This window comes from Micromys minutus (genome assembly GCF_963924665.1).
Source record: "Micromys minutus genome assembly, chromosome: 23".
In the NCBI taxonomy this organism is placed as follows: Eukaryota; Metazoa; Chordata; class Mammalia; order Rodentia; family Muridae; genus Micromys; species Micromys minutus.
Window position 1 is genome coordinate 41,774,487 of NC_137958.1, and position 19,234 is coordinate 41,793,720.

At 41.0% G+C, this 19,234-nt stretch overlaps 1 protein-coding gene and 1 pseudogene across 5 annotated transcripts in view; one reads left to right on the forward strand and one right to left on the reverse strand.

Moving 5' to 3' along the window:
- Positions 1-19,234, forward strand: part of ST7 (suppression of tumorigenicity 7) — a 225,687-nt gene that overhangs the window by 175,746 nt on the left and 30,707 nt on the right. For all 4 annotated transcript variants that reach the window (XM_080936053.1, XM_080936054.1, XM_080936055.1 and 1 more), the window contains 2 exons: positions 11,005-11,077; positions 12,549-12,651. In XM_080936053.1, coding sequence (XP_080792179.1) covers positions 11,005-11,077; positions 12,549-12,651 — 176 coding nt within the window. The remainder of the gene's footprint in view (positions 1-11,004; positions 11,078-12,548; positions 12,652-19,234) is intronic.
- LOC308435610 (Y-box-binding protein 1-like) lies at positions 17,104-18,100 on the reverse strand (annotated as a pseudogene). Its single transcript has one exon. The product of its transcript is annotated as a Y-box-binding protein 1-like (transcript).

The window sequence follows — 19,234 nt, forward strand, 5'->3', positions numbered from 1 at the left end:
CTTTCATTTCAACAGCTTGGAAACAGAAGCCATAACGAAGTCTTTCTGTGTTGAAACTTCAGCAAAAAAAACTTTGTACTGGTCCTTTCACAGTCCGGTTGCTCATTGTCCAAGCCCCTATAACCAGCTCACACTAGTCTCTGTGAAGTGGACACTAGACCCCCTGTGTTTATCCTTAATCTGTTTTCTGTTTGCCTTTGAAGAAACCAGGAGCAGAAAGTATGTGAGGAGTCAGAAGGACTAGTGAGTAAGATCCATATTCATCATCGTCAGATTATTCAGACGTTCAAAACAGAGCATCTCAGCCAAGCAGTAATACAAGTTTTGATATTATAGGTACATGCAACTTCTAAAACATTCACCACAAAATTAGGCTGCTTTAGCAAATGAAGGCTTGAAGGGCTGTCAGTCCCCTTTAGTGATTCGAAACCTAGCCCAGCTCCGTTTCATGGACTAGCTGCTATGGAAATGATCAGTATGTTAGGCAAGTGGTTAAAGAGAATTTTATTGTAGAAGATGGGCCAATGAAGCAGTTAGTTCTTCAGACAAGGAACTAATCATCACCACTGATACCATGAGCTGTGGCTTCAGGCTCAGAAGCATGAATCACTGTGAAGCTTTGCCGAGCTTTGGACTAGATGCCCTCCAGATTCAGACACCAGAGGTCAGCTGCCAAGACGTCTAGGCCTTTGAGGTCACGGATGATAGACTGTCAGATGATGGGATATGTATGTAGTAAGCGTGAGTTCTGATAATGGATGTCATTTCAACAGGACTGCATGCATGAGGAACTCTGTCTCTGTTGATGGAGAACACTCCATAAGCGCATACATCTGTAATGCACATAGTTGGCACACTCACAAACCCCCTAAATTTATGTTGGCTTTGGTAATCCTTATTGCCCAGTTATCATAATTTACCAAGGTAACATTCCTCCCCAGCCAGCCATTACCATCACTGAAACTGCCGTGTTTGGCTCCAAAGCACCAGCCACAGAAGGGCCCTTTGACAGAACTTCTGGGGTAATCTAGTCCAAAAGTTGCAAATCACATCTGGTGTTTGGCTTTGCAGCATAAGATGAATTTTTCTGGGTGTAGCTGAACGCATGTTCCTTGCTCTTCCCCCTGCCCAAAATTACTAAGGCCATGTAGAATTTCCCGATTGAATCATTGAAATCCCAGATGGCACATTTTTTTTTTGAGGTTTTTGTATATCAATCCTTTTTATTTCTTCAGTGAATTTCCCTCTTTGGTTGGAAGGGGACTTTGGATTAGCTTTCTTGGAGGTGGGGCTAGAAGAGCTCACATCGCCTGGAACTGACAACAACAGAGTGTGAGGGTCTGTTTCCACATTGCTGCTGTTTTCTCATATCAGGACTAGGAGCAAGTGTAGACCATTCCTGATATAGCTACAAGGCTGAGAGCATCATACAGCAGGGTGCTTGTAGCATGTCACAGTCCACATACAGCAGGGTGCTTGTAGCATGTCATAGTCCACATACAACAGGGTGCTTGTAGCGTGTCACAGTCCACATACAACATGGAGCTTGTAGCATGTCACAGTCCACATACAACAGGGAGCTTGTAGCATGTCACAGTCCACATACAACAGGGAGCTTGTAGCATGTCATAGTCCACATACAACAGGGAGCTTGTAGCATGTCACAGTCCACAAATGGCTGTAAAGGTAGACAGGCGGCTGTCTTTGTTCTTTCATTTTCTTATTTCTGTTTGTTTGGTTCATGGCTACAGAAGAATCTTTGAGTACAGCCTTCTTTGGGTTAATATGAACTTCAAATGTGTCTGACAGAGGTGATGCCTGTTTGTTGTCCAAACCAGAAGAGGGAGAATGAATACCATGTCTGCAGTGCTTGGGGCCAGATGTGTTTTATATTTGGAGGCTTCTGTTTTAGAATTTATAATTTTTGTATAATCAAGTATTCCTAATCTGAAATTTTCTAAAAATTCAAAGCTTTTTTTTTTGTGTGCTTAAAATATTTGGACTTTGGAGCATAGATGTTCAAGCTGTAGTTGGTACTGGATGGCAGAGAGTGCTTAGGGTAACTGTTTCAAATTATTTCATCAAGGATGTATTAAAACATATTATATAGAAAACATTTTAGGTACATCTTGATTAAGGGCTTAATGTGACCTATTTTGTGTAATTTTGTTTATATCTAGACTAGAAAGATGTTATATAATACGTATGTGTGTGCGCACACACACATGCACACCATAAATAATATATTTGATGAAGGTAAATCAGTACTTGATGCATTTATTTTAGACACACCACAAGCTGTGTAGAGAAATAATGTCTTTGAGAATAAACTCTGTGTCATGTTTTTCTTGGGCCCCTGTATAATGGAGCAGTCATTTGGAACATCTGTTGTTAGTGAATGAATCAGAAATGGAAATGCCATTATGGGGTAGTATTATTTGTAAGGTAGCTTGGGGTTTATTTATCTATTCTATTCTATTCTTCAAAGCTTTTTAGCACCATTGGTATGAGACTTGACCCCTGCTTGCTCTGTCTCATGTATAAGAACAGTAATGTTCTATTAAACCACATCTTGATCATTATCGTTGGTAGATGAACAAAAGAAAATGAGATCAAAGAGATTGGCCTCTTAAATTGTTTTATCTTATCTGGAGTGTTGTTCCATGAATTCTTCAAGATTATTGCATTGAATTTTTGTTATAACTTTGGAAAATTCAAGTCATTCCCCCTAAAATGACCCTTTTTTTAGCATTGTTCCAGTAAATGGTCTAGGAGGAGCCAGAAGAGGAGCCATTAGCCTTTCTTGTTTGAAAATGAAGATTCCTTTTCACTTCATCCCGTCTCTACCTTCACCGTTTTCTCCACCATCCTGTCTGCTGCCCACTGCTATTTCAGTCAGGCATCTTGATGAGAGCTCTAGCAAGTTAAGTTGCCATCTCTCCTGTTGGAACACTAGAGGCAAAGACAATTGCAAGAAACACACCTTGAGAAACAACCATTCATGGTTTCCCCTTAAAACTCCCATCAACATTGGTTGCTTTTGCCTTTCAGGAGATAAATTAGTGATCGATATTGTTATATTGAATTATACTAATATGAAAAATTTGAGAGGTGGATACATTAATTTAGATTTTACTCAGCAGACACTGATTACCAAGTATATTTCATACATTGCTTTGTGTTGTAGTTACAAAGAGCCCAAGATACACAGCATTTACTTTCTATAGAACACCAATTGCAATAAATCTGGGAAGAAACACTGGAAGAAATAATGACTGTATAATAATATAATAATGATAGTAGCTTTTAACCTAAGATGGATCCGCTACTTCATCCAGCAAGGAGAAGTGAGGAGATCATTCTTGGAGGAGGTGGTATCTGAACTGATGTGCACAGTGAATGTGCTTGTATTGACATTTCAGAACGTATGGAACATGAAAGCTGGGGGGCATGGCCAGTATGCCTTGTATGAGAATTTCCAGTTTTTCATGTTGCAGAGGGGTACAAGGGGCACAGCAAATGGCAGAAGAGACATGCAGTGAAATGCATAGGAAATAGACCTGAAAAGCTGTGAGTCAGGCTGGGGTTTTGTTCAAATGGCCTCTGAAAGATGTGGAGGCAATCTCAAAGGAAAAGTGCCCTCTGCCCTCACTGTGTAAAGAGGAGAATAATGGGCGCACACTTGCTGCTGCTTGACTTGAGGTTGGTCAAGTGGGAATGACTCCTATAGATTCTTGTGTTTCAATGATTGGCTCATAGGGTGTGGCACCATTCAAAGGTGTGACTTTGTTGGAGGAAGTGTGTCACTGTGGGGGTGGGCTTGGAGATCTCCTATGCTCAAGCTACACCCTGCATGGCACACAGTCTAGTTATATTGCCTGTGGGTCAAGATGTAGAACACTGAACTCCTTCTTCAGCATCATGTCTGCCTGAACATCACTATGTTCTGCCATGATGATAATGGACTAAACCTCTGAAATTATAAACTAGCCCCAATTAATACTTTCCTTTATAAGAGTTGCTATAGTTATGGTGTCTCTTTACAGAAATAAAACCCAAACTAAGACAGGAAATGAACATTTTTCTAACGCTTTCAGACCTGAGAGTAAAATTGTCTAACAAGAAGAAGTGATTTTCTGATACCACAGTTGAATACCATTTGATCCTCAGGGGCATTTGGAGGACTTTATAAACATCAGTTGAAGTCTCTGGGAAGTCGGATTTGTGTTTCTTGTGTAGACAATTGTCAGCTCCAATGTAGATACTCTCTAATGTCTTCCAGGTGAGCAAATCTTTCTAGTGTAAGCTACTGGACATTTGTTCTCTGGTGGTCTCCCAACCATATCAAACTGTCTATAAAGACAGTTGCAACCCTAGATTCTCCATCAGGGAGTGTACCTAAGACACAGAGAGGCTGCTTGGTCACACAGGCCATCAACACAGATCTGGTTTTGCCTGGTCATATGACAACATAAGGATAAACACAGGGTCAGAGAACAGGTAAAACACCCCAAAGGCTGAACTCGTGACAGTGAAGCCCATACTGGAAGTGCATGGTTAGTTCTGTGAGTTCTGTTTGCTAATCAAACCACCAGATGCACTGGTGCCTACTGCTACAGTAGTCAAAACACAGGATGATATTCGATTTCATCAGAAGGTCAATTCTTTAATGAAGATGCTTAATCATGAGTTAAGGAAAGAAGCATTATACATATAAATGTCCCTTGAATTTAAAGGAAACAATAGGAAAAAGTTAAAGCCACAGGCTTCTTTTTTAATTCAGGGGAAGATAAATGTGGACTCACAGATGGAGAGTCATTGAACATAACTGGCCTGATGTTGATGGGTTTAGGGTAGGGACACAAAACATAATTTTACAGGAAAATAGTTTAGAAAAGAATGGGTGAGTCTGATGAAATTAAGGTTACTCCCAATGGCAATGCGAAGTATAAATGATTAAAGCATATGGAAAGATGAGAATGGCAGGGTTGTGAGTCCTTATCTTTAGAACATAAGAGCTTGTGTTTGGATTCTGGCACCTGTGTGCAAAGGCAGACAGTGATGTGGGGGGCTAGACAGAAGGGCCAGTGGCATGTGGTGGCCCCTAAAGCTCCAGATCTAGTAAGACACCCCATCTCAAAGGAAGTAGGTACATTGATAAAACAGTACTTACTGTGCCTTTCTTTTGGCCCCAGTGGATGCCCATGGTACATGCACACACATACTACATATACACATACACAAAAAGAGAAAAGAATGAAAATATCAGATGGCAAATAACTTTGTACCTACAAGCAGGGCATGTATCAGTGTGCTAGTGTTTATGGTAGTCGATCTAACGGCAGAAAACATCTGGGTATCTGAATGTGTAAAGTTATGGTCTATGCAAAACAATGAATAAAATATTAGATGATATGAGGGGAAATAAAATTTGATATCACACCTGGTAGTTTGGGAATGGTGACAAAGACATGTGGTGCAATCCTAATTTTACCAATATTTCATTGGTAACTCCAGAGTTTCTCTAAGCCAGGTTGCCTAGCTGCCTTTCTGCCCCCTCTCCTCTCTTCTCTGTGTAGTTCAGACTTGTCTTGACCTTGAGGTCCTCTGTCTCTGCTTCTCACAATGTTGTGTGTGCCACTCTGCCTGTCTGGATCTCCATTTTATTTTAAATTTGAAAAAGAAACACTTGGTCAGAACATCCATAGGCATGCTAGACTTACCTATGGTTTGCCTCTATTTCACGTCACTACTGTTTGGAAAAGAAAGCATTACACTAAATGTTGGTTTAAAAAATATCACAACTGCTTGTTCTGTTTTCTATGTCCTATAATACTTTTGGGTCCTTTTCTAAGAAGTACAGCAAATAAATAAATCCCAGCAAAATTCTAGAAATCATAATTACGTGTTTTATGAGCATATGTCTATTTAGCAGAGACAGAGGTGACTGAAATTTCAGGATGTGTACACTGGAGAATTTGTAGCAAATAAACACACATGAGATAGTGGCTGAGAAAATATTTATAGTATATACAATAACTTTTAAATGTTTATCTTATTAGTTTAAGTGGCCAGTTTCTTTCATGTTTCTCAGTTGGAGGGATGCCATAGACCTGATTATATCTTGAAACAAAACATTTGCTAATGTTTTAAAAGTTGTTACTATAGTTAACATAGAGCAACATTTTGTGAGTGTGAGTGTGTGTGTGAGTGTGTGAGTGTGTGTGTGTGTGTGTGTGTGTGTGTGTGTATATATATATATATATATATATATATATATATATATATATATATATATATATATTCACTGTAGCCAGTTGCAAATGATGATCTTCAGAAGTATTGTCCTAGATTTCTTTCTTGGTGTTGTCACTGTCAATTGTTGTTGTTGTTGTTGATTTTTTGACACAATTTTTCTGTGTAGCCAGGATGACCTGAAACTCACAATCTTTCTACTTTAGCCTCCAAAGATGCATGCATCCTATACTCCTCTGTCAATATTTTCAAACTAGAGACAAGATGATAGAGTTGCAGATCATATAAGATGATTTGTATTTATTCCAGCTGTGATATTGGCATTATTTCTTTATTCCATTTTAAAAATGACTTCTAATAAATAGTGTTACTTTGAGGATGAAGTAATACCAGGGCCTTCTCCTTAGCAAGCACTCAATGCCTGTTTGCAGTAACTTTGATGGAGGTAGTGATGTGGAGAGAAAGGTGTACTTATGTAATGCACAGATGGATAAAGTTATAGGTGGCAGATTGAATCAGAAAGATGACTAAGAAGCTGGACTGTCATGGGAAAAGCAGGAAAATCAATGCCACAGAATTAGTAAGATCGAGAATAGAAAGGAGTCACATGTGAAATCCTGCCTGGATGTTTTCAAACTTTCAGAATGTTTTCATGGCCTTTGTGGAAGAGGGAAGAAAATCAATTTGAAGACTTCCTGGGGATTTGTTTGGTTGAGCACACCATTATAGGAACAAATGAGACCTCAGGTGCTCGGGGTCGGCCGGGCTGCTGTCCAGCGGGATGCTAGTGGTGGTGGCTTCTTGAACAGTACATGTCTCAAGAGCTCCACCTGGGCAGGGTGGGAACCGTGAGGCTTGCTGTGGTCGCCAAGTCTCACTTTAAACCACATTGCTCAGGAACACAGCGAGGTGCAAAGCTTTGCAGGATCTGTCATTTCAGACACTAGAGACTTTCACCCTGGGAAACTGGTGTGAAAGAGACATTATAACTACTTTTATGTTTGCAGGACTGACTTGGGAAATAATTTGATCCTGTCTTGTCATAGAAGGCAAAACTAGTGGATTTTAGGTTTTTAGAGAGAAAGTGAAGATTGTTGCAAGTGATCGAAGGTCAATAGAAATTTGAGGAGTGTCTTCATCTCAGTTTTAATTATAATATTACACACCCGTGTGTGTGCGTGTGTGTGTGTGTGTGTGTGTGTGTGTGTGTGTGTGTTTAGATTGGGCCTAAGGCCTTGTGTATGCTAACTGTATGATCTATCACTGAATTATACCTCAACCCAAATTCTAATTCCTAAGAGTATTTTATAGTAATTATTGCTAATGTCTCTTGTTAAAGGCAGAAAGCCAGTGTAGAGTTAGTCTGTCATCACAAAACAAACTAAATATTCTGTGTACACTTATGTTTTAGTCTCTTTCAAGAATGAAAGTTCCTGGCAGTATGAGCAAGCAGATAACTAGTTACTCTCTGCTCACAGCTTCTGATGTTAACATTTTCTGTGACAAATCTGATAATCTGTTTATCTTGTCATTTTATCCTCTTCCATAGTGACAAAGCATGAAATCACAGGGGCAAGCCTAAGTCCAGGAAACAGATTTGTAGCCACCATGTGCAGGAAGGACAGAGTGGGAACAAGCATAAAGGGCCAGTGAGGGGATTCTCTGTGCCATGGAGCAGTTCTTTATCTTTGTGTGGTGGTGGTGGTACATGAATCTGAACAGGACAAGTGCATACTTAAATACGTAAAATGGTGAGATGGGCAAAGCCAAAGCTTATTCAAACCATTGTAACAATGTCAGCTTCGGTTTCTTGATTTTTTGTTCTTGGTACTATGGTTATATGAAATATGACTGTTTGGGGGAACTAAAAACTCTTGTAATGTTTTCACATTTTCCCATACTCCTAAAGTTAGCAAAAATCACTTTTAAAAGCCTAATAGGCCTCAGTCACCAAGTCTGAGCTTTAAAAGGGCCAGGAATCAGAGTGGTAGAGATGGAATGCAAGAGACCTGTAATAAACTCAATTTAGTGCTAATAGTTTCTTAAAATAAGCTCAAAATATCAGCTTCTGCTTATTATCTGGATATTTTAGTGAAAATATGTTAATGAGGTGATATCCTGCAGCAGGCACAATGCAAAAGGAACATTCCAGCTTTCACTGGGAGTTTGAGTACCGTCATCTGCTAGATGTGCAGGCTAACTGTTTAGAACACATTTGGAACTACAGAATCCGCCCTCTATTAGTGCTGTCAACCTTTAAGGTTTTGTTTTTTATGTAACAAACTATAGAAAGGGAGAAAAGCAGTGAGATTCAGCATATCATCTGCAGTGGTAGTCAAACCCTGTGGAGGTTTATATATTTTCTACTCTTCATATCTTTGCATGTTAAATACTTCTAAAATTAGTAATAACATTGGGTCAATATTTCAAGGTCATCCTCAACTATTTAATGATTGTGAGGCCAGTCTGGGATACATGAGACCCTATCTGAAACAAACGAACAATTGTCTGTATAGTATTGGTAGTGTGATATTAGTGATGGTGATGAAATTTTGCTTGAATATAGTTTCTGAAATCTAAGCTACAAAGTACCCTGTTTCTTTCTGTGTTGTTATTGATCCTAGCAAAGATCTTAAAAAGGTCAGATCTGTTTATCCTACAGCAGAAGCCAGTTCATCCAAGCAAGGCTGTAATGTACAAGAATCTTATTCTGATAAGCTAGATGGTGGAACCAGGTGGGACCATCTTGTTGAACAGGGGCATGTGCGTGGAGCAGTAAGACATGGACCCTCAGTCAGTGACTTACTTTGAGATGCCCCCAAGTGAGACACCAAGAAACAGATCGATACAAAAGCAAGAGGTTTATTTTCTAGTGCGTTGGGATCTACCCTCAATTAGTCCCTCAGAGAAAGACTAGAAGGTGACCCTGAATGGCTATTACAAGCTGGTTTTATACTTATTAGGGGTACAGGTTACATCAACATGGTTATAATTCAAACTTACTGGCTAAGCATATTGACTTTAAATGTATAGACTAGGACTTTCCAGAGGGTCGGGTGACTGTCGGTCAGTACATTCTGTGGTTTTTCAGAATGTTCCTGATTCTTCTGAGAACTGTGGGTGAATAGAACTTGGGGCTAGCCTTGACCTGGGGTGGGTGGTATAAGGCTAGTGAAAGCCCCTGGGGTTTTTCAGAGCCTCATGGAGGATTGGTTAATATGGGTGGGAATGGCTGTGTCTGGCTCCACCAGTGTATTTGCTGATGAACCTGCTTCACACAGTTTGAACTACAGAATTCTCCCTGTATCACTGTTGTCAACCTTTAAAATATTGTACAAACCTTCTCAGGATGTCTTAGTTGGGGTTTCCATTGTTGTGAAGAGACACCTTGACCACGGCAACTCATACAAAGGCAAACATTTAATTGGGGGTCACTTATACTTTGCGAAGCTCAGTCCATTATCATCATGACGGGAAGCAGAAACTTTTTCTTTCAAGGAATGACTTTCTGCTGCTGCCACTGGCCACTTATGAGATTCCTTTATAGGTTTCTGTAGGCTTGTCCCTTCAAAAGTTGCAAACAGTCTCATGAAGAGATTTATAGGCCATTCTAGACATTAAGGGTGAATTTTGAGGCATGTAGGAGAAAGCATAGTTGTAATTGCCTTTAGTGACCAAGATTTCTCTCCGGTCCTAGTTTATTTTGAATTTAAAAAAATATTTTTGGGACTGGCAACATGGTTCAGTGGGCAAGGATACTTGTTGCCAAGCTAGGCTACTGGAGTTTGATTCCCAGAACCTACAGGGTTCAATGAGAGCAGATGGCCGCCTGCATGTCCACTGACCTCCAAAGTGTCCCTTCCAAATAAAGGTTACTTTTTATAAAGAAATTGTTTCCATGTCAGAGTGAAATTTTGGGTAACAAATGTTAAAAAATATATCAACTGCTCTATTTTGAAAAGAATGGACTTCCAATTTAAATAATGTACTTCCTGCAGGGACCACACCCTTCAGCACACTGGCATTTAGATGTGTTCCATTCCAGTGTTTGTGTGTAAACTATCTGCATCTCCCAACTGCTCCACCCTTCCACATGAAATTTTCTAGAAACTTTAAAAACTTACCTTTGTGGGTGACAAGTTAAGCTTTAGTATAAAAGGAGACTGATCATGAATTCGAATGAGAAAACTTGCACACTTTTCAAAATGATTCCTTCATGGTCCCCTTACAGCTACGTTCATCACAGACCCTGCTTCTGTCTCTGTGACCTTGACTTTCAGTTATGAAAAGGACTGCGTCTAAAGTTTTGAATTTTAATATGAAGGAAACGTGTTAACCTATTAAAGAGTACTTCATTTAGTTTTGTGGGTATTTTCAATTCAGATTAATTTCTGCTGTCATTAATATTTCATGTAATTCCTGAATAAATTTTATAACTAACAAAAAGGTCTCATTTACATCTATATCACAGGTGTTCCTGAAACAACTAAATTTGTGTGTGTGTGTGTGTGTGTGTGTGTGTGTGTGTGTGTGTGTGTGTGTGTGCTTCATTTACATTCAAGGTATAAAATGTATATTTTAAAATAGAAGATGATTTCTGAAGATTGGGCAATTTTAAACATGACTTACTGACAAAATAACAGTGTCTTAGACTTATAAGACTTAGTCTTTTTCTTTTCTTTTTCTTTTTTTAGAGCATCATTCCTTTGACTGCAGATTTACAAGGTTCTTACTTTCTCTCTCTGACAGATATAAGCTTACCAAAGTCAGCAACAATATGCTACACCGCGGCCCTGCTCAAAGCCAGAGCTGTCTCCGACAAGTAAGTGAGCAGTCACCTGTGTGCTCCCAGTGCTGGCCAGGTGTACAGAGACCTGCTGTGACTCTGAGGGTGTTCTCCAGAGGCTTCCTGGGGTCCTTTTGACCCTGCTTAAAAGCATGCATTTCCCCAAAGCTGCTGATCTTTTATTTCTCTAGTAGAAGGAGGAAGTGTCTGTCCCCACTTATTGTAAGGGTATGTGGGTTCCTAACATGGATTTATATTGCGTTGTATTCCTCTGGGTTGACTTCTTCCCCTTACTTTTTACTTTTTTTTTTTTTTTTTTTTTTTTGTTAGACAGTAAAACCAAAAAGACTGCTTGGGATTTACAAAAAAATTTCTGTCCCTGTGTATGTGTGTGTGTGTGTGTGTGTGTGTGTGTGTGTGTGTGTGTGTGTGCCCTTTCGTTTTGCTGTCTGTTACTGGGCCTTTCAGTGCAGTGGGGATGGTCCTCTCCTATTCTTTGCCTCACTCCTGGTCTGTTTACTTTGAGATGCCAGCTCAATTGGACATTTGCCCATTTTATTCAGGCAGGTGACTATGGCACATAGACATTCCACAAATATCCAAGGGATGACCGGGCAGGTTAAAGAGAACAGATGAATTGTTTTTGAGTTCATAATTACATTTCCCTGAAACAGTCCATCCCCTTTGCAGCATCCAAAGGCAGAGAGCAGGTAGCAGCCTCTGCAGTGTCAGACAGGTTTGCTGTTAAGTGTGTGTGCACTTCAAAACTGGAGTAATTTTCTTTCATTCTTTTTTATCCTGTAGATCGCCAGTACCTACTGCAACATCTTTTCTCCCTACACAGCGACTCCAGCTTGGGAGGGCAGGGCCAGGGTTGCCACAGCTTCCCCTGTGGTGTCTGCCTGCCAAGCACAGCTCTGGAGTTAGCCCTGGGTGTGAGGTGAGAAAGAGATTGCATGGTCTGGTCTTTTTTTCATTCCCTTGGGCAGGTGTCTTGCCCACAGTTGGGGCATGCACACTCCCCTGCGGTACAGCCCACACAGGCTTGCCTGCTGCCAACGCTGCGGCCACTTGGCCCCCATGGCAGCACTGACATTGGGTTGGGAGCCTCCCTGAAAATTCTCCCCAGTTCTGTTTTGAACCAAGTGTGTTCTTCTGTAACCTAGGATTCTCTTTTTCCTACACTGTCTGCCCTTTTCAGTCCTCCCTTTGCTCCCACCTAAGCAGGAACCTTGCAGAAAATCTAGATTAGCTATTTAGACAGTGAGTTGACAGATGAATCTAATTCCTGCCGCCATTCAATGTAAGCTCCTCGCTTTCTGCTTCTGCTGGGGTTTTTGTTCGCCTTGGTGGAAGGGCTAACCCAAAGGTCCCCTGTTGAGGAAGTTTGGAGAGCTTGTGCCAATGGCTCACTGTGTTTTTAAGGGCCCTTCATGTATACTTGCTCCCTGGGTAGCTGCCCAAGCAGTGGTCTCAACTGCATGATGTTTGTCTTTCTGCTTTTCAGATTCTCTCCGGAGGCTGCATCTCGGCGGGGGCTGAGCACAGCAGAGATGAATGCAGTAGAAGCTATTCACAGAGCTGTGGAATTTAACCCACACGTGCCAAAAGTGAGTCTTTGGATCCCCTAGGAGCTCATTATGATGGAAGAGAAAGCATTTGTTAACCACAATGCCCTGTCCCCAGGATCCCCAGTTATAAAACAGTCGATTGCAGCTAACAAATGTTAGGACCTGTGCAGTCTATAGGCATTTATAGCCTCATTTTTTGTGTGTGGGGGGAACCTACACTCAAGGGAACTTGGGGGAGGGGGCTGGTTTTGACAGTAAACAATATAAGATAAATCCCTAGACTTTGGGCAACTAGGTTCAGAAAGTTTAAAACTATCTGAAGTGGAAATCCTGGGAGTCTGATAGGAAGTTTACATCAGTTTCAGTCTGGTCTGAGGCAAATTCTGGAAATAAATCTTATGAACAAAACTCATTATAAACACCAACTAATGTGACAATCCATGACTCTACAGATAAATGTAGGTTATCAATACTGGCTAGAGAAAAATACGAGAAACCCCAGAGTATGCCATGTTTTAATTTGTGAGCACCACTTTATGACTTATACATAGTGAAAGGATTGATCTTCGTTGTTCAAACTCCATGGTCCAGAGTTAGTAAATGTTCCATAGTTTTCACATATTCCTTCTGAAGTTGACTCTAACGGAATCAAATCAAGACAAAAGATATTTCTGGAATGTTTTATTCATGAGCTGAATGTATATTTAGACCCTGAATTATCTGCGCTGTGGTAGGTATTTAGCTGTGGGTCCGTTTCAGTCTGTTGATATTAAGCACATTTAGCCTCTAAGAAATTAATCCTGCAGCTCACGTCTGCTGTTACATGGCAGGAAGTATTGGGAAGGGATCTGATGGAGACCTCCTGGTGCAGATGATAAAGAAATCCTGCTGCATTGCCACAGTGCTATAGCAAGAGGGTGGGGAGAAAGGGGGAGACAGAGTCCTGCATGGAGTCACCCACCTTCATTTACGTTGTTGATATTGGAAATGGTAGAGCTAAGTGATCTAATATCATTCCTAAGGTCTTACTTAAATCTACGTTATGTTTCTATTTAATGGGACATTGAAGAATGGACCGGAGTGGCATTTTTGCATAAGGATGTATTTAGCCGCTCCAATGCTAGTGGCCAATCAGCAAAATATTTACAGAGGCTTAAGGGTTATAGGTAAGATGCTATAAGCATGAATCTTTATACAATATTTTGAGGCTAAGCCAAAATTTTGATTGAACTCTGATTAAAACATAAAACTAGTCATAAAAGTTGTTCTCAATTACTGAAGTCATCTATTAATATTTATTAGATACTCCCTCAAACTACAGAACTATTCTGTGAGCATAAATAGTGCTCATTTTGGGTAGCAGAGCCCAGGATTCTGAAGCGAAATCATTTACCAGCTGCAGAACCCGGGATCAGTGCCTCTGAACTCATCTTCCAATTGAAGATAAAAATATAAGCCTTGCCTATGTTTTGGGATAAGGTTCAAATGAGATAAAATATGTAATAACTTTTATAAAACACTTGTCTTAGTTACTGTTCTAGTGTTGTGAAGACACACCATGATCAAGATACTATGAAAGAAAACATTTATTTGGGGATTACTTACAGTGTCAGAGGATGAGCCCATTACCATGACAGGGACATTATCATGATAGTGCCATACAGACAGGCACAGGAGTAGTAGCTGTGAGATCCACAGGCAGGAGTGGGGGATGGGACGAGAGGTGCAGAGCACTGTGGATAAAGGCCTTTGAAACCTCAAAGCCCACCCCAGTGACAAGTGACACACTTCCTCAACAAAGCCACACATATTCCAAGAAAGCTACACCTCCTAATCCTTTGAATACTATCAAAGTGTTCCATCCTCAAAGTATATGAGGCTGTGATTCAAACTTCCATAACATTTGAACACCATATATTTATAAATGCTTAGAGTAATTAATATTAGCTTACTAGGGGCCCCTCAAACATAGGAGACAGGTCCCATTTTTTCCACTTCCCCTAATAAGAACCCTATAATTCAGGTAGAAAGTCTGTACAGTTCTAGGTTAGCTATTTTGATTGTGTTGTCATTTAATTCTGCGATGATGGGCTGAAATGGTTAGTTAAGCTCCTGAAAAATAAAGTTCCTAGAAAATAGCTCAAAACTGCTGTGGAAGAATTTGACAGTAAGTTTACACTCCTGCCAATTACTATTCTGAAAGTGAAAATGTTTCAAATGTTGCTTTAATTGATGCATGGTAATTGCATTTATCTATGAATAGAATGTGGCATCTCAATCTGTGTACACAGTGCATAGTGACAACATGAGAGAAACTGTCCTATTAGTTCAGAAATACATTAATTATTTAACCTCACTTAATTTTTTAATCATAAAAACAGAGAAGACAGTAGGATGTTATGCTTTTATTCTTTACATAGACAGGATTTACTGATTTTGGTTCAAAGTTTCAGTCTATCACGGTGGAGAGAGCATGAAATTTGGGAAAAAGACACAGACAGAGAGGGAGAGGGGAGGGGGTATGGAGGGAGGGAAGGAGAGGGGGGCGGTGGAAAGGAACAAGCCTGTGTAGTGTAGCCTTTCCTTTCCTTTTCTTCTTCTGGTCCTGTAACCTATGCAATGGTATTACCATTTTCTCTGAAACTGTCTTGAAAGACACACTGAGAACTTATCCAGTCTCTTAGGTACTTCTCCAGTAAGGATTACTAGCAAGATGAATCATTATAAAATTAACCCCTTACCGAGACTCAAACATATCTCCTAAATCACAACGGTCACATTTGGTTAGCCAAAGGCTCATATCCATCATTTTCTTTTAACTGTGTGTGTCCATGTTCCCCTGTGTGAGTGCATGTATATGTGAGTGCACACTTGTGCGGAAGCTAAAAGACACTCTCCATGTTGTCTTTGGTTGTTGTTTGGCTCTTGTGTTTTGAGCTAAAGTCTCAGTGACCTGGAGCTTGTCAAGTATACTAAGCTGGCTGCCAATAAGCTCCACCGATCCACTTTTTCCTCCTTCTCCAGCACTGGAAATGAAAGCATCGGTGGCCATACTCAGCACTTTGTTTGTTTGTTTGCATGGCTTCTGGGGATCAAACTGCTCCACTTACTTATAAGGCAAACTCTTTACTAACTGAACTAACGCCCCAACTCTTATTTATAATACAGAATGCAATCTGTCTTCAAGAGTTTTAATAGTCTAACCTTGTTGAAAAGCCCAAGTTCAAAGCCTACTCTGAGACTCAACACAGACACTTTCCCTTAAAATCATTTAAAAGAAAGTTAAAAAAAAATTAAGTAACACACCCTCGGTGGCCCAGAGTAAGCATTCCTATTGCAAGATGTCTAAATAAGAACACAGATGAGCAATGAGACCAGTGCAAGATTAAAGCCTAGGTAAATATTCAATATTGGAACTGTAAGTTTGATATCTGAATCACATGGCAGCATGAAATGAATTCTGAAGGACTTTGACAGTCTAACCACTACTGCATTTCTGGCTGTAGGTCACAAAGCCTCCTTAGACTGGCTGTGCTTCCGGCCTGTAGATTTCCTTTTCAGATGTTCTTGGTTCTAGAATCTAACTTCCAAGGGTCTCTTCTCCATTTGACCTCTGGCTTTATTGTCATAGCTTTACTCTTTACCTTTTGAGAGGTGACCCTGACATATTACCTGGCCTCCCAGACCTTTCCTAGAATTGAGTATAGAAGCTTCCATGATCCATAATTCTTACACTCTGCATATCTGCAAAGTTAGCATAATGTGGATGATTCCAAAGTCGTCTTCAGCAGAAGCTCTCTAGGACTACAGCTGCAGCAACCTCAAGTGCCTGGATGACTGAACATGAGAGAGCTCTACCCTTAGTGACTCTGTGTGTGGGGAGAGGACTTCTCAAAGAAACATATTTCAGATGAGTCCAAACCTTTATAGCTTTTTTTTAAATTTAAGACCTTTATTAACAGGTGCTTGCAGTTTGTTGACTTTTTTGAAAATATCAAGTTGTAAACTTTATTACAAATTAAAAATGAAGTTCTTAGAACCACGTGGTGTTCATGTTTTCCATGGAGAAACAGCGACGCAGAGCGGGTCGCAGCAAAGTGGGTAAACTGCTTTCCACCAGACCAGCTACCCTATGTGATGAGCAGTCAGAGTCGACGGAAGTTTCTAGCTTCCTTTTATTAAATGCTAATGGCCATTGTGCTGACTAAAAAAAAAAAAAAAAAAAATGAAGTTCTTAAAAATCTCAACTTGACCAGATATGAAACAATTTAAAAACCGTTAAAGGTGTATTGAGAAAAACCAGACCTTTTTTTTTCTTAAAAAAACGTTTGTTATTACCAAAAAGAGACATCTTTAGGTAAAAATAATAAAAACCCCATGCTGCATAGATAATGCAGATAGTTCTAGTATAGCTGGTCAATGGGCAAAAAGCAAGCACTTAAGGTCTTCAGCTCCAATCTTTGTTCATTTCTTATTGCTGGAATTTCATATTCATTTCTTCTTGTTGGATGACCAAACCAGATGATGGTAGAGATCGTAAGTCGGCATATACTCAGCCCCACCCTGCTCAGCCTCGGGAGCGGACGTGTCTCTTTGCCATCTTGAGGTTTAGGGTTCTCTGGGCGTCTGCGTCGGTAGTTGAAGTTGCGGCGATACCAACGTTGAGGTGGCTGCTGACCTTGGGTCTCATCTCCTTGATTTTCTTTGTCCTCTTCATTGCCATCCTCTCTAGGCTGTCTTTGGCGAGGAGGGCCCCTGCGGAATCGTGGTCTGTAACCCCGATACATATTCTGTCTCACTGGTCTACCTTGCTCTCCTGCACCCTGGTTGTCAGCACCCTTCATCACTTCTCCTTACACAGGGGGTTGGAATACTGTGGTCGACGCGCATAGGGTCTCCACATGTAGTCATGTGGGAACCTTCGCCTGCGATAGGGCCGGCGTTGTTGGGCCTGGCCTTCAGGAGCACTTTCCGACCCCTCGTTCTTTTCCCCACTCTCACTATTCTGGTAATTTGGCTGGTAATTGCGTGGAGGACCCCTACGACGTGGATAGCGTCTGTAATGGTTACGGTCTGCTGCGTATTTACTGCCTTGAACTGGAACTCCACCAGGGCCTGTAACATTTGCTGCCTCCGCACCCTTTTCTCCTTCAACAACATCAAACTCCACAGTCTCTCCATCGCCTACACTGCGAAGGTACTTCCTCGGGTTATTCTTCTTTATGGCAGTCTGGTGTACAAATACTTCTTCCTTGGTGTCATTCCTGTTGATGAAACCGTATCCGTTCCTTACATTGAACCATTTTACTGTTCCCAAAACCTTCGTTGCTATGACCTTCTTGTCCCCCGCCGCGGGCGCCGCAGATGTGAGGCCGCCCGGGCCACCACTACCCGCGCTGCTGCCCGTGGAGCCCGGCCTGGTGTCAGCGGCGCTGAGGGCGGCGGCGGGTGCGGCGGGCGGCTGCTGGGTCTCGGCCTCCCTGCTCATGATTGTGGTGATGGTGACTAGGCCGGCTGCGGCGGTAGGGCTCTCTGGGGTCCGCTCTCCCCCTTTATAGCTTTAAGCCTGTGATAAATCGGGTCTGGATAATTTCTATGATTTCCTCAAAGTACCCTTCTTATTGTCCTTGTTTTAAATATTTAGTTTCTTTTTAATGATCCTGCCATAATGTCTTAGACCTCTTTCTTTTACAAGCTTTTCTAAAGTTTCCCACTGTGTTTTTTTGTTTTTTTAATCATAATTCTCACTGTAAACTTGACTAAAATCAGCAGGCAATAACCATGCTGTAACCTGAATTGTTGGCGACCTTGAAGCTTCTTCCTCTAGAGGATTATGTCTACTGCTTTTAAACTCACTCTGCTTCAGCTAAAGTATTAAGATATGAATAATAAATAGTCTCTAGTACAATTCCTAGGAGTATAGTCTTTAGTAACTACATTCCTGGGCATTTTCATCTTATGAAGGCCCATCAGAATTGCCTACTAAGCTACGCTTATAGCATTCTAGGATTTCTCTAGTTCTTCAAACATTTCCAACTCTTTACTACAAAGCAGTTTTAATGACTTCAGAAGCATATTGTCAATTAGCACAACAATGACCCCACTTCTCTGGTATGAATTTTCTGCATTAAAGTTACTGTATGTAAAATAACCTGATGGGGCAATTAAAGAGAGAGTTTATTTATCTTGGCTAATAGCTTTAGTTCATCAGAGGACGAGGGGCATAGCAGAATGGAGCAGCTTGCATCATGTCACCCCAGAGAGGGCAAGTGAGACCCCAGAGCAAGCACAGTGAGACCTGGGAGGTAAGAGAATAGAAGGAAGTGGGCAGGGGAGAGAAACAGGCAGAGAAATGAATATGCCCCTGCTCAGCTCTCTTTTTTCCTGCCTTTATTTTATCAGGGCCCCTAGCCTATGGGACATTGCTGCCCAGGTTCAGGGTAGGCCTTCTCTTCTTAGTTAATCCTTTCTGAATGCTCTCACAGACACACCAGAGATGTACTTTATTAATTGTCTAAGTGCTTCTCCACCTGACCAGATTGACAGTCAGGACTGCCATCATATAGAGCACCTAGGTCCACTTGATCTCTCTCTGTTTCACCTGATAGGAGAGACTCCATCT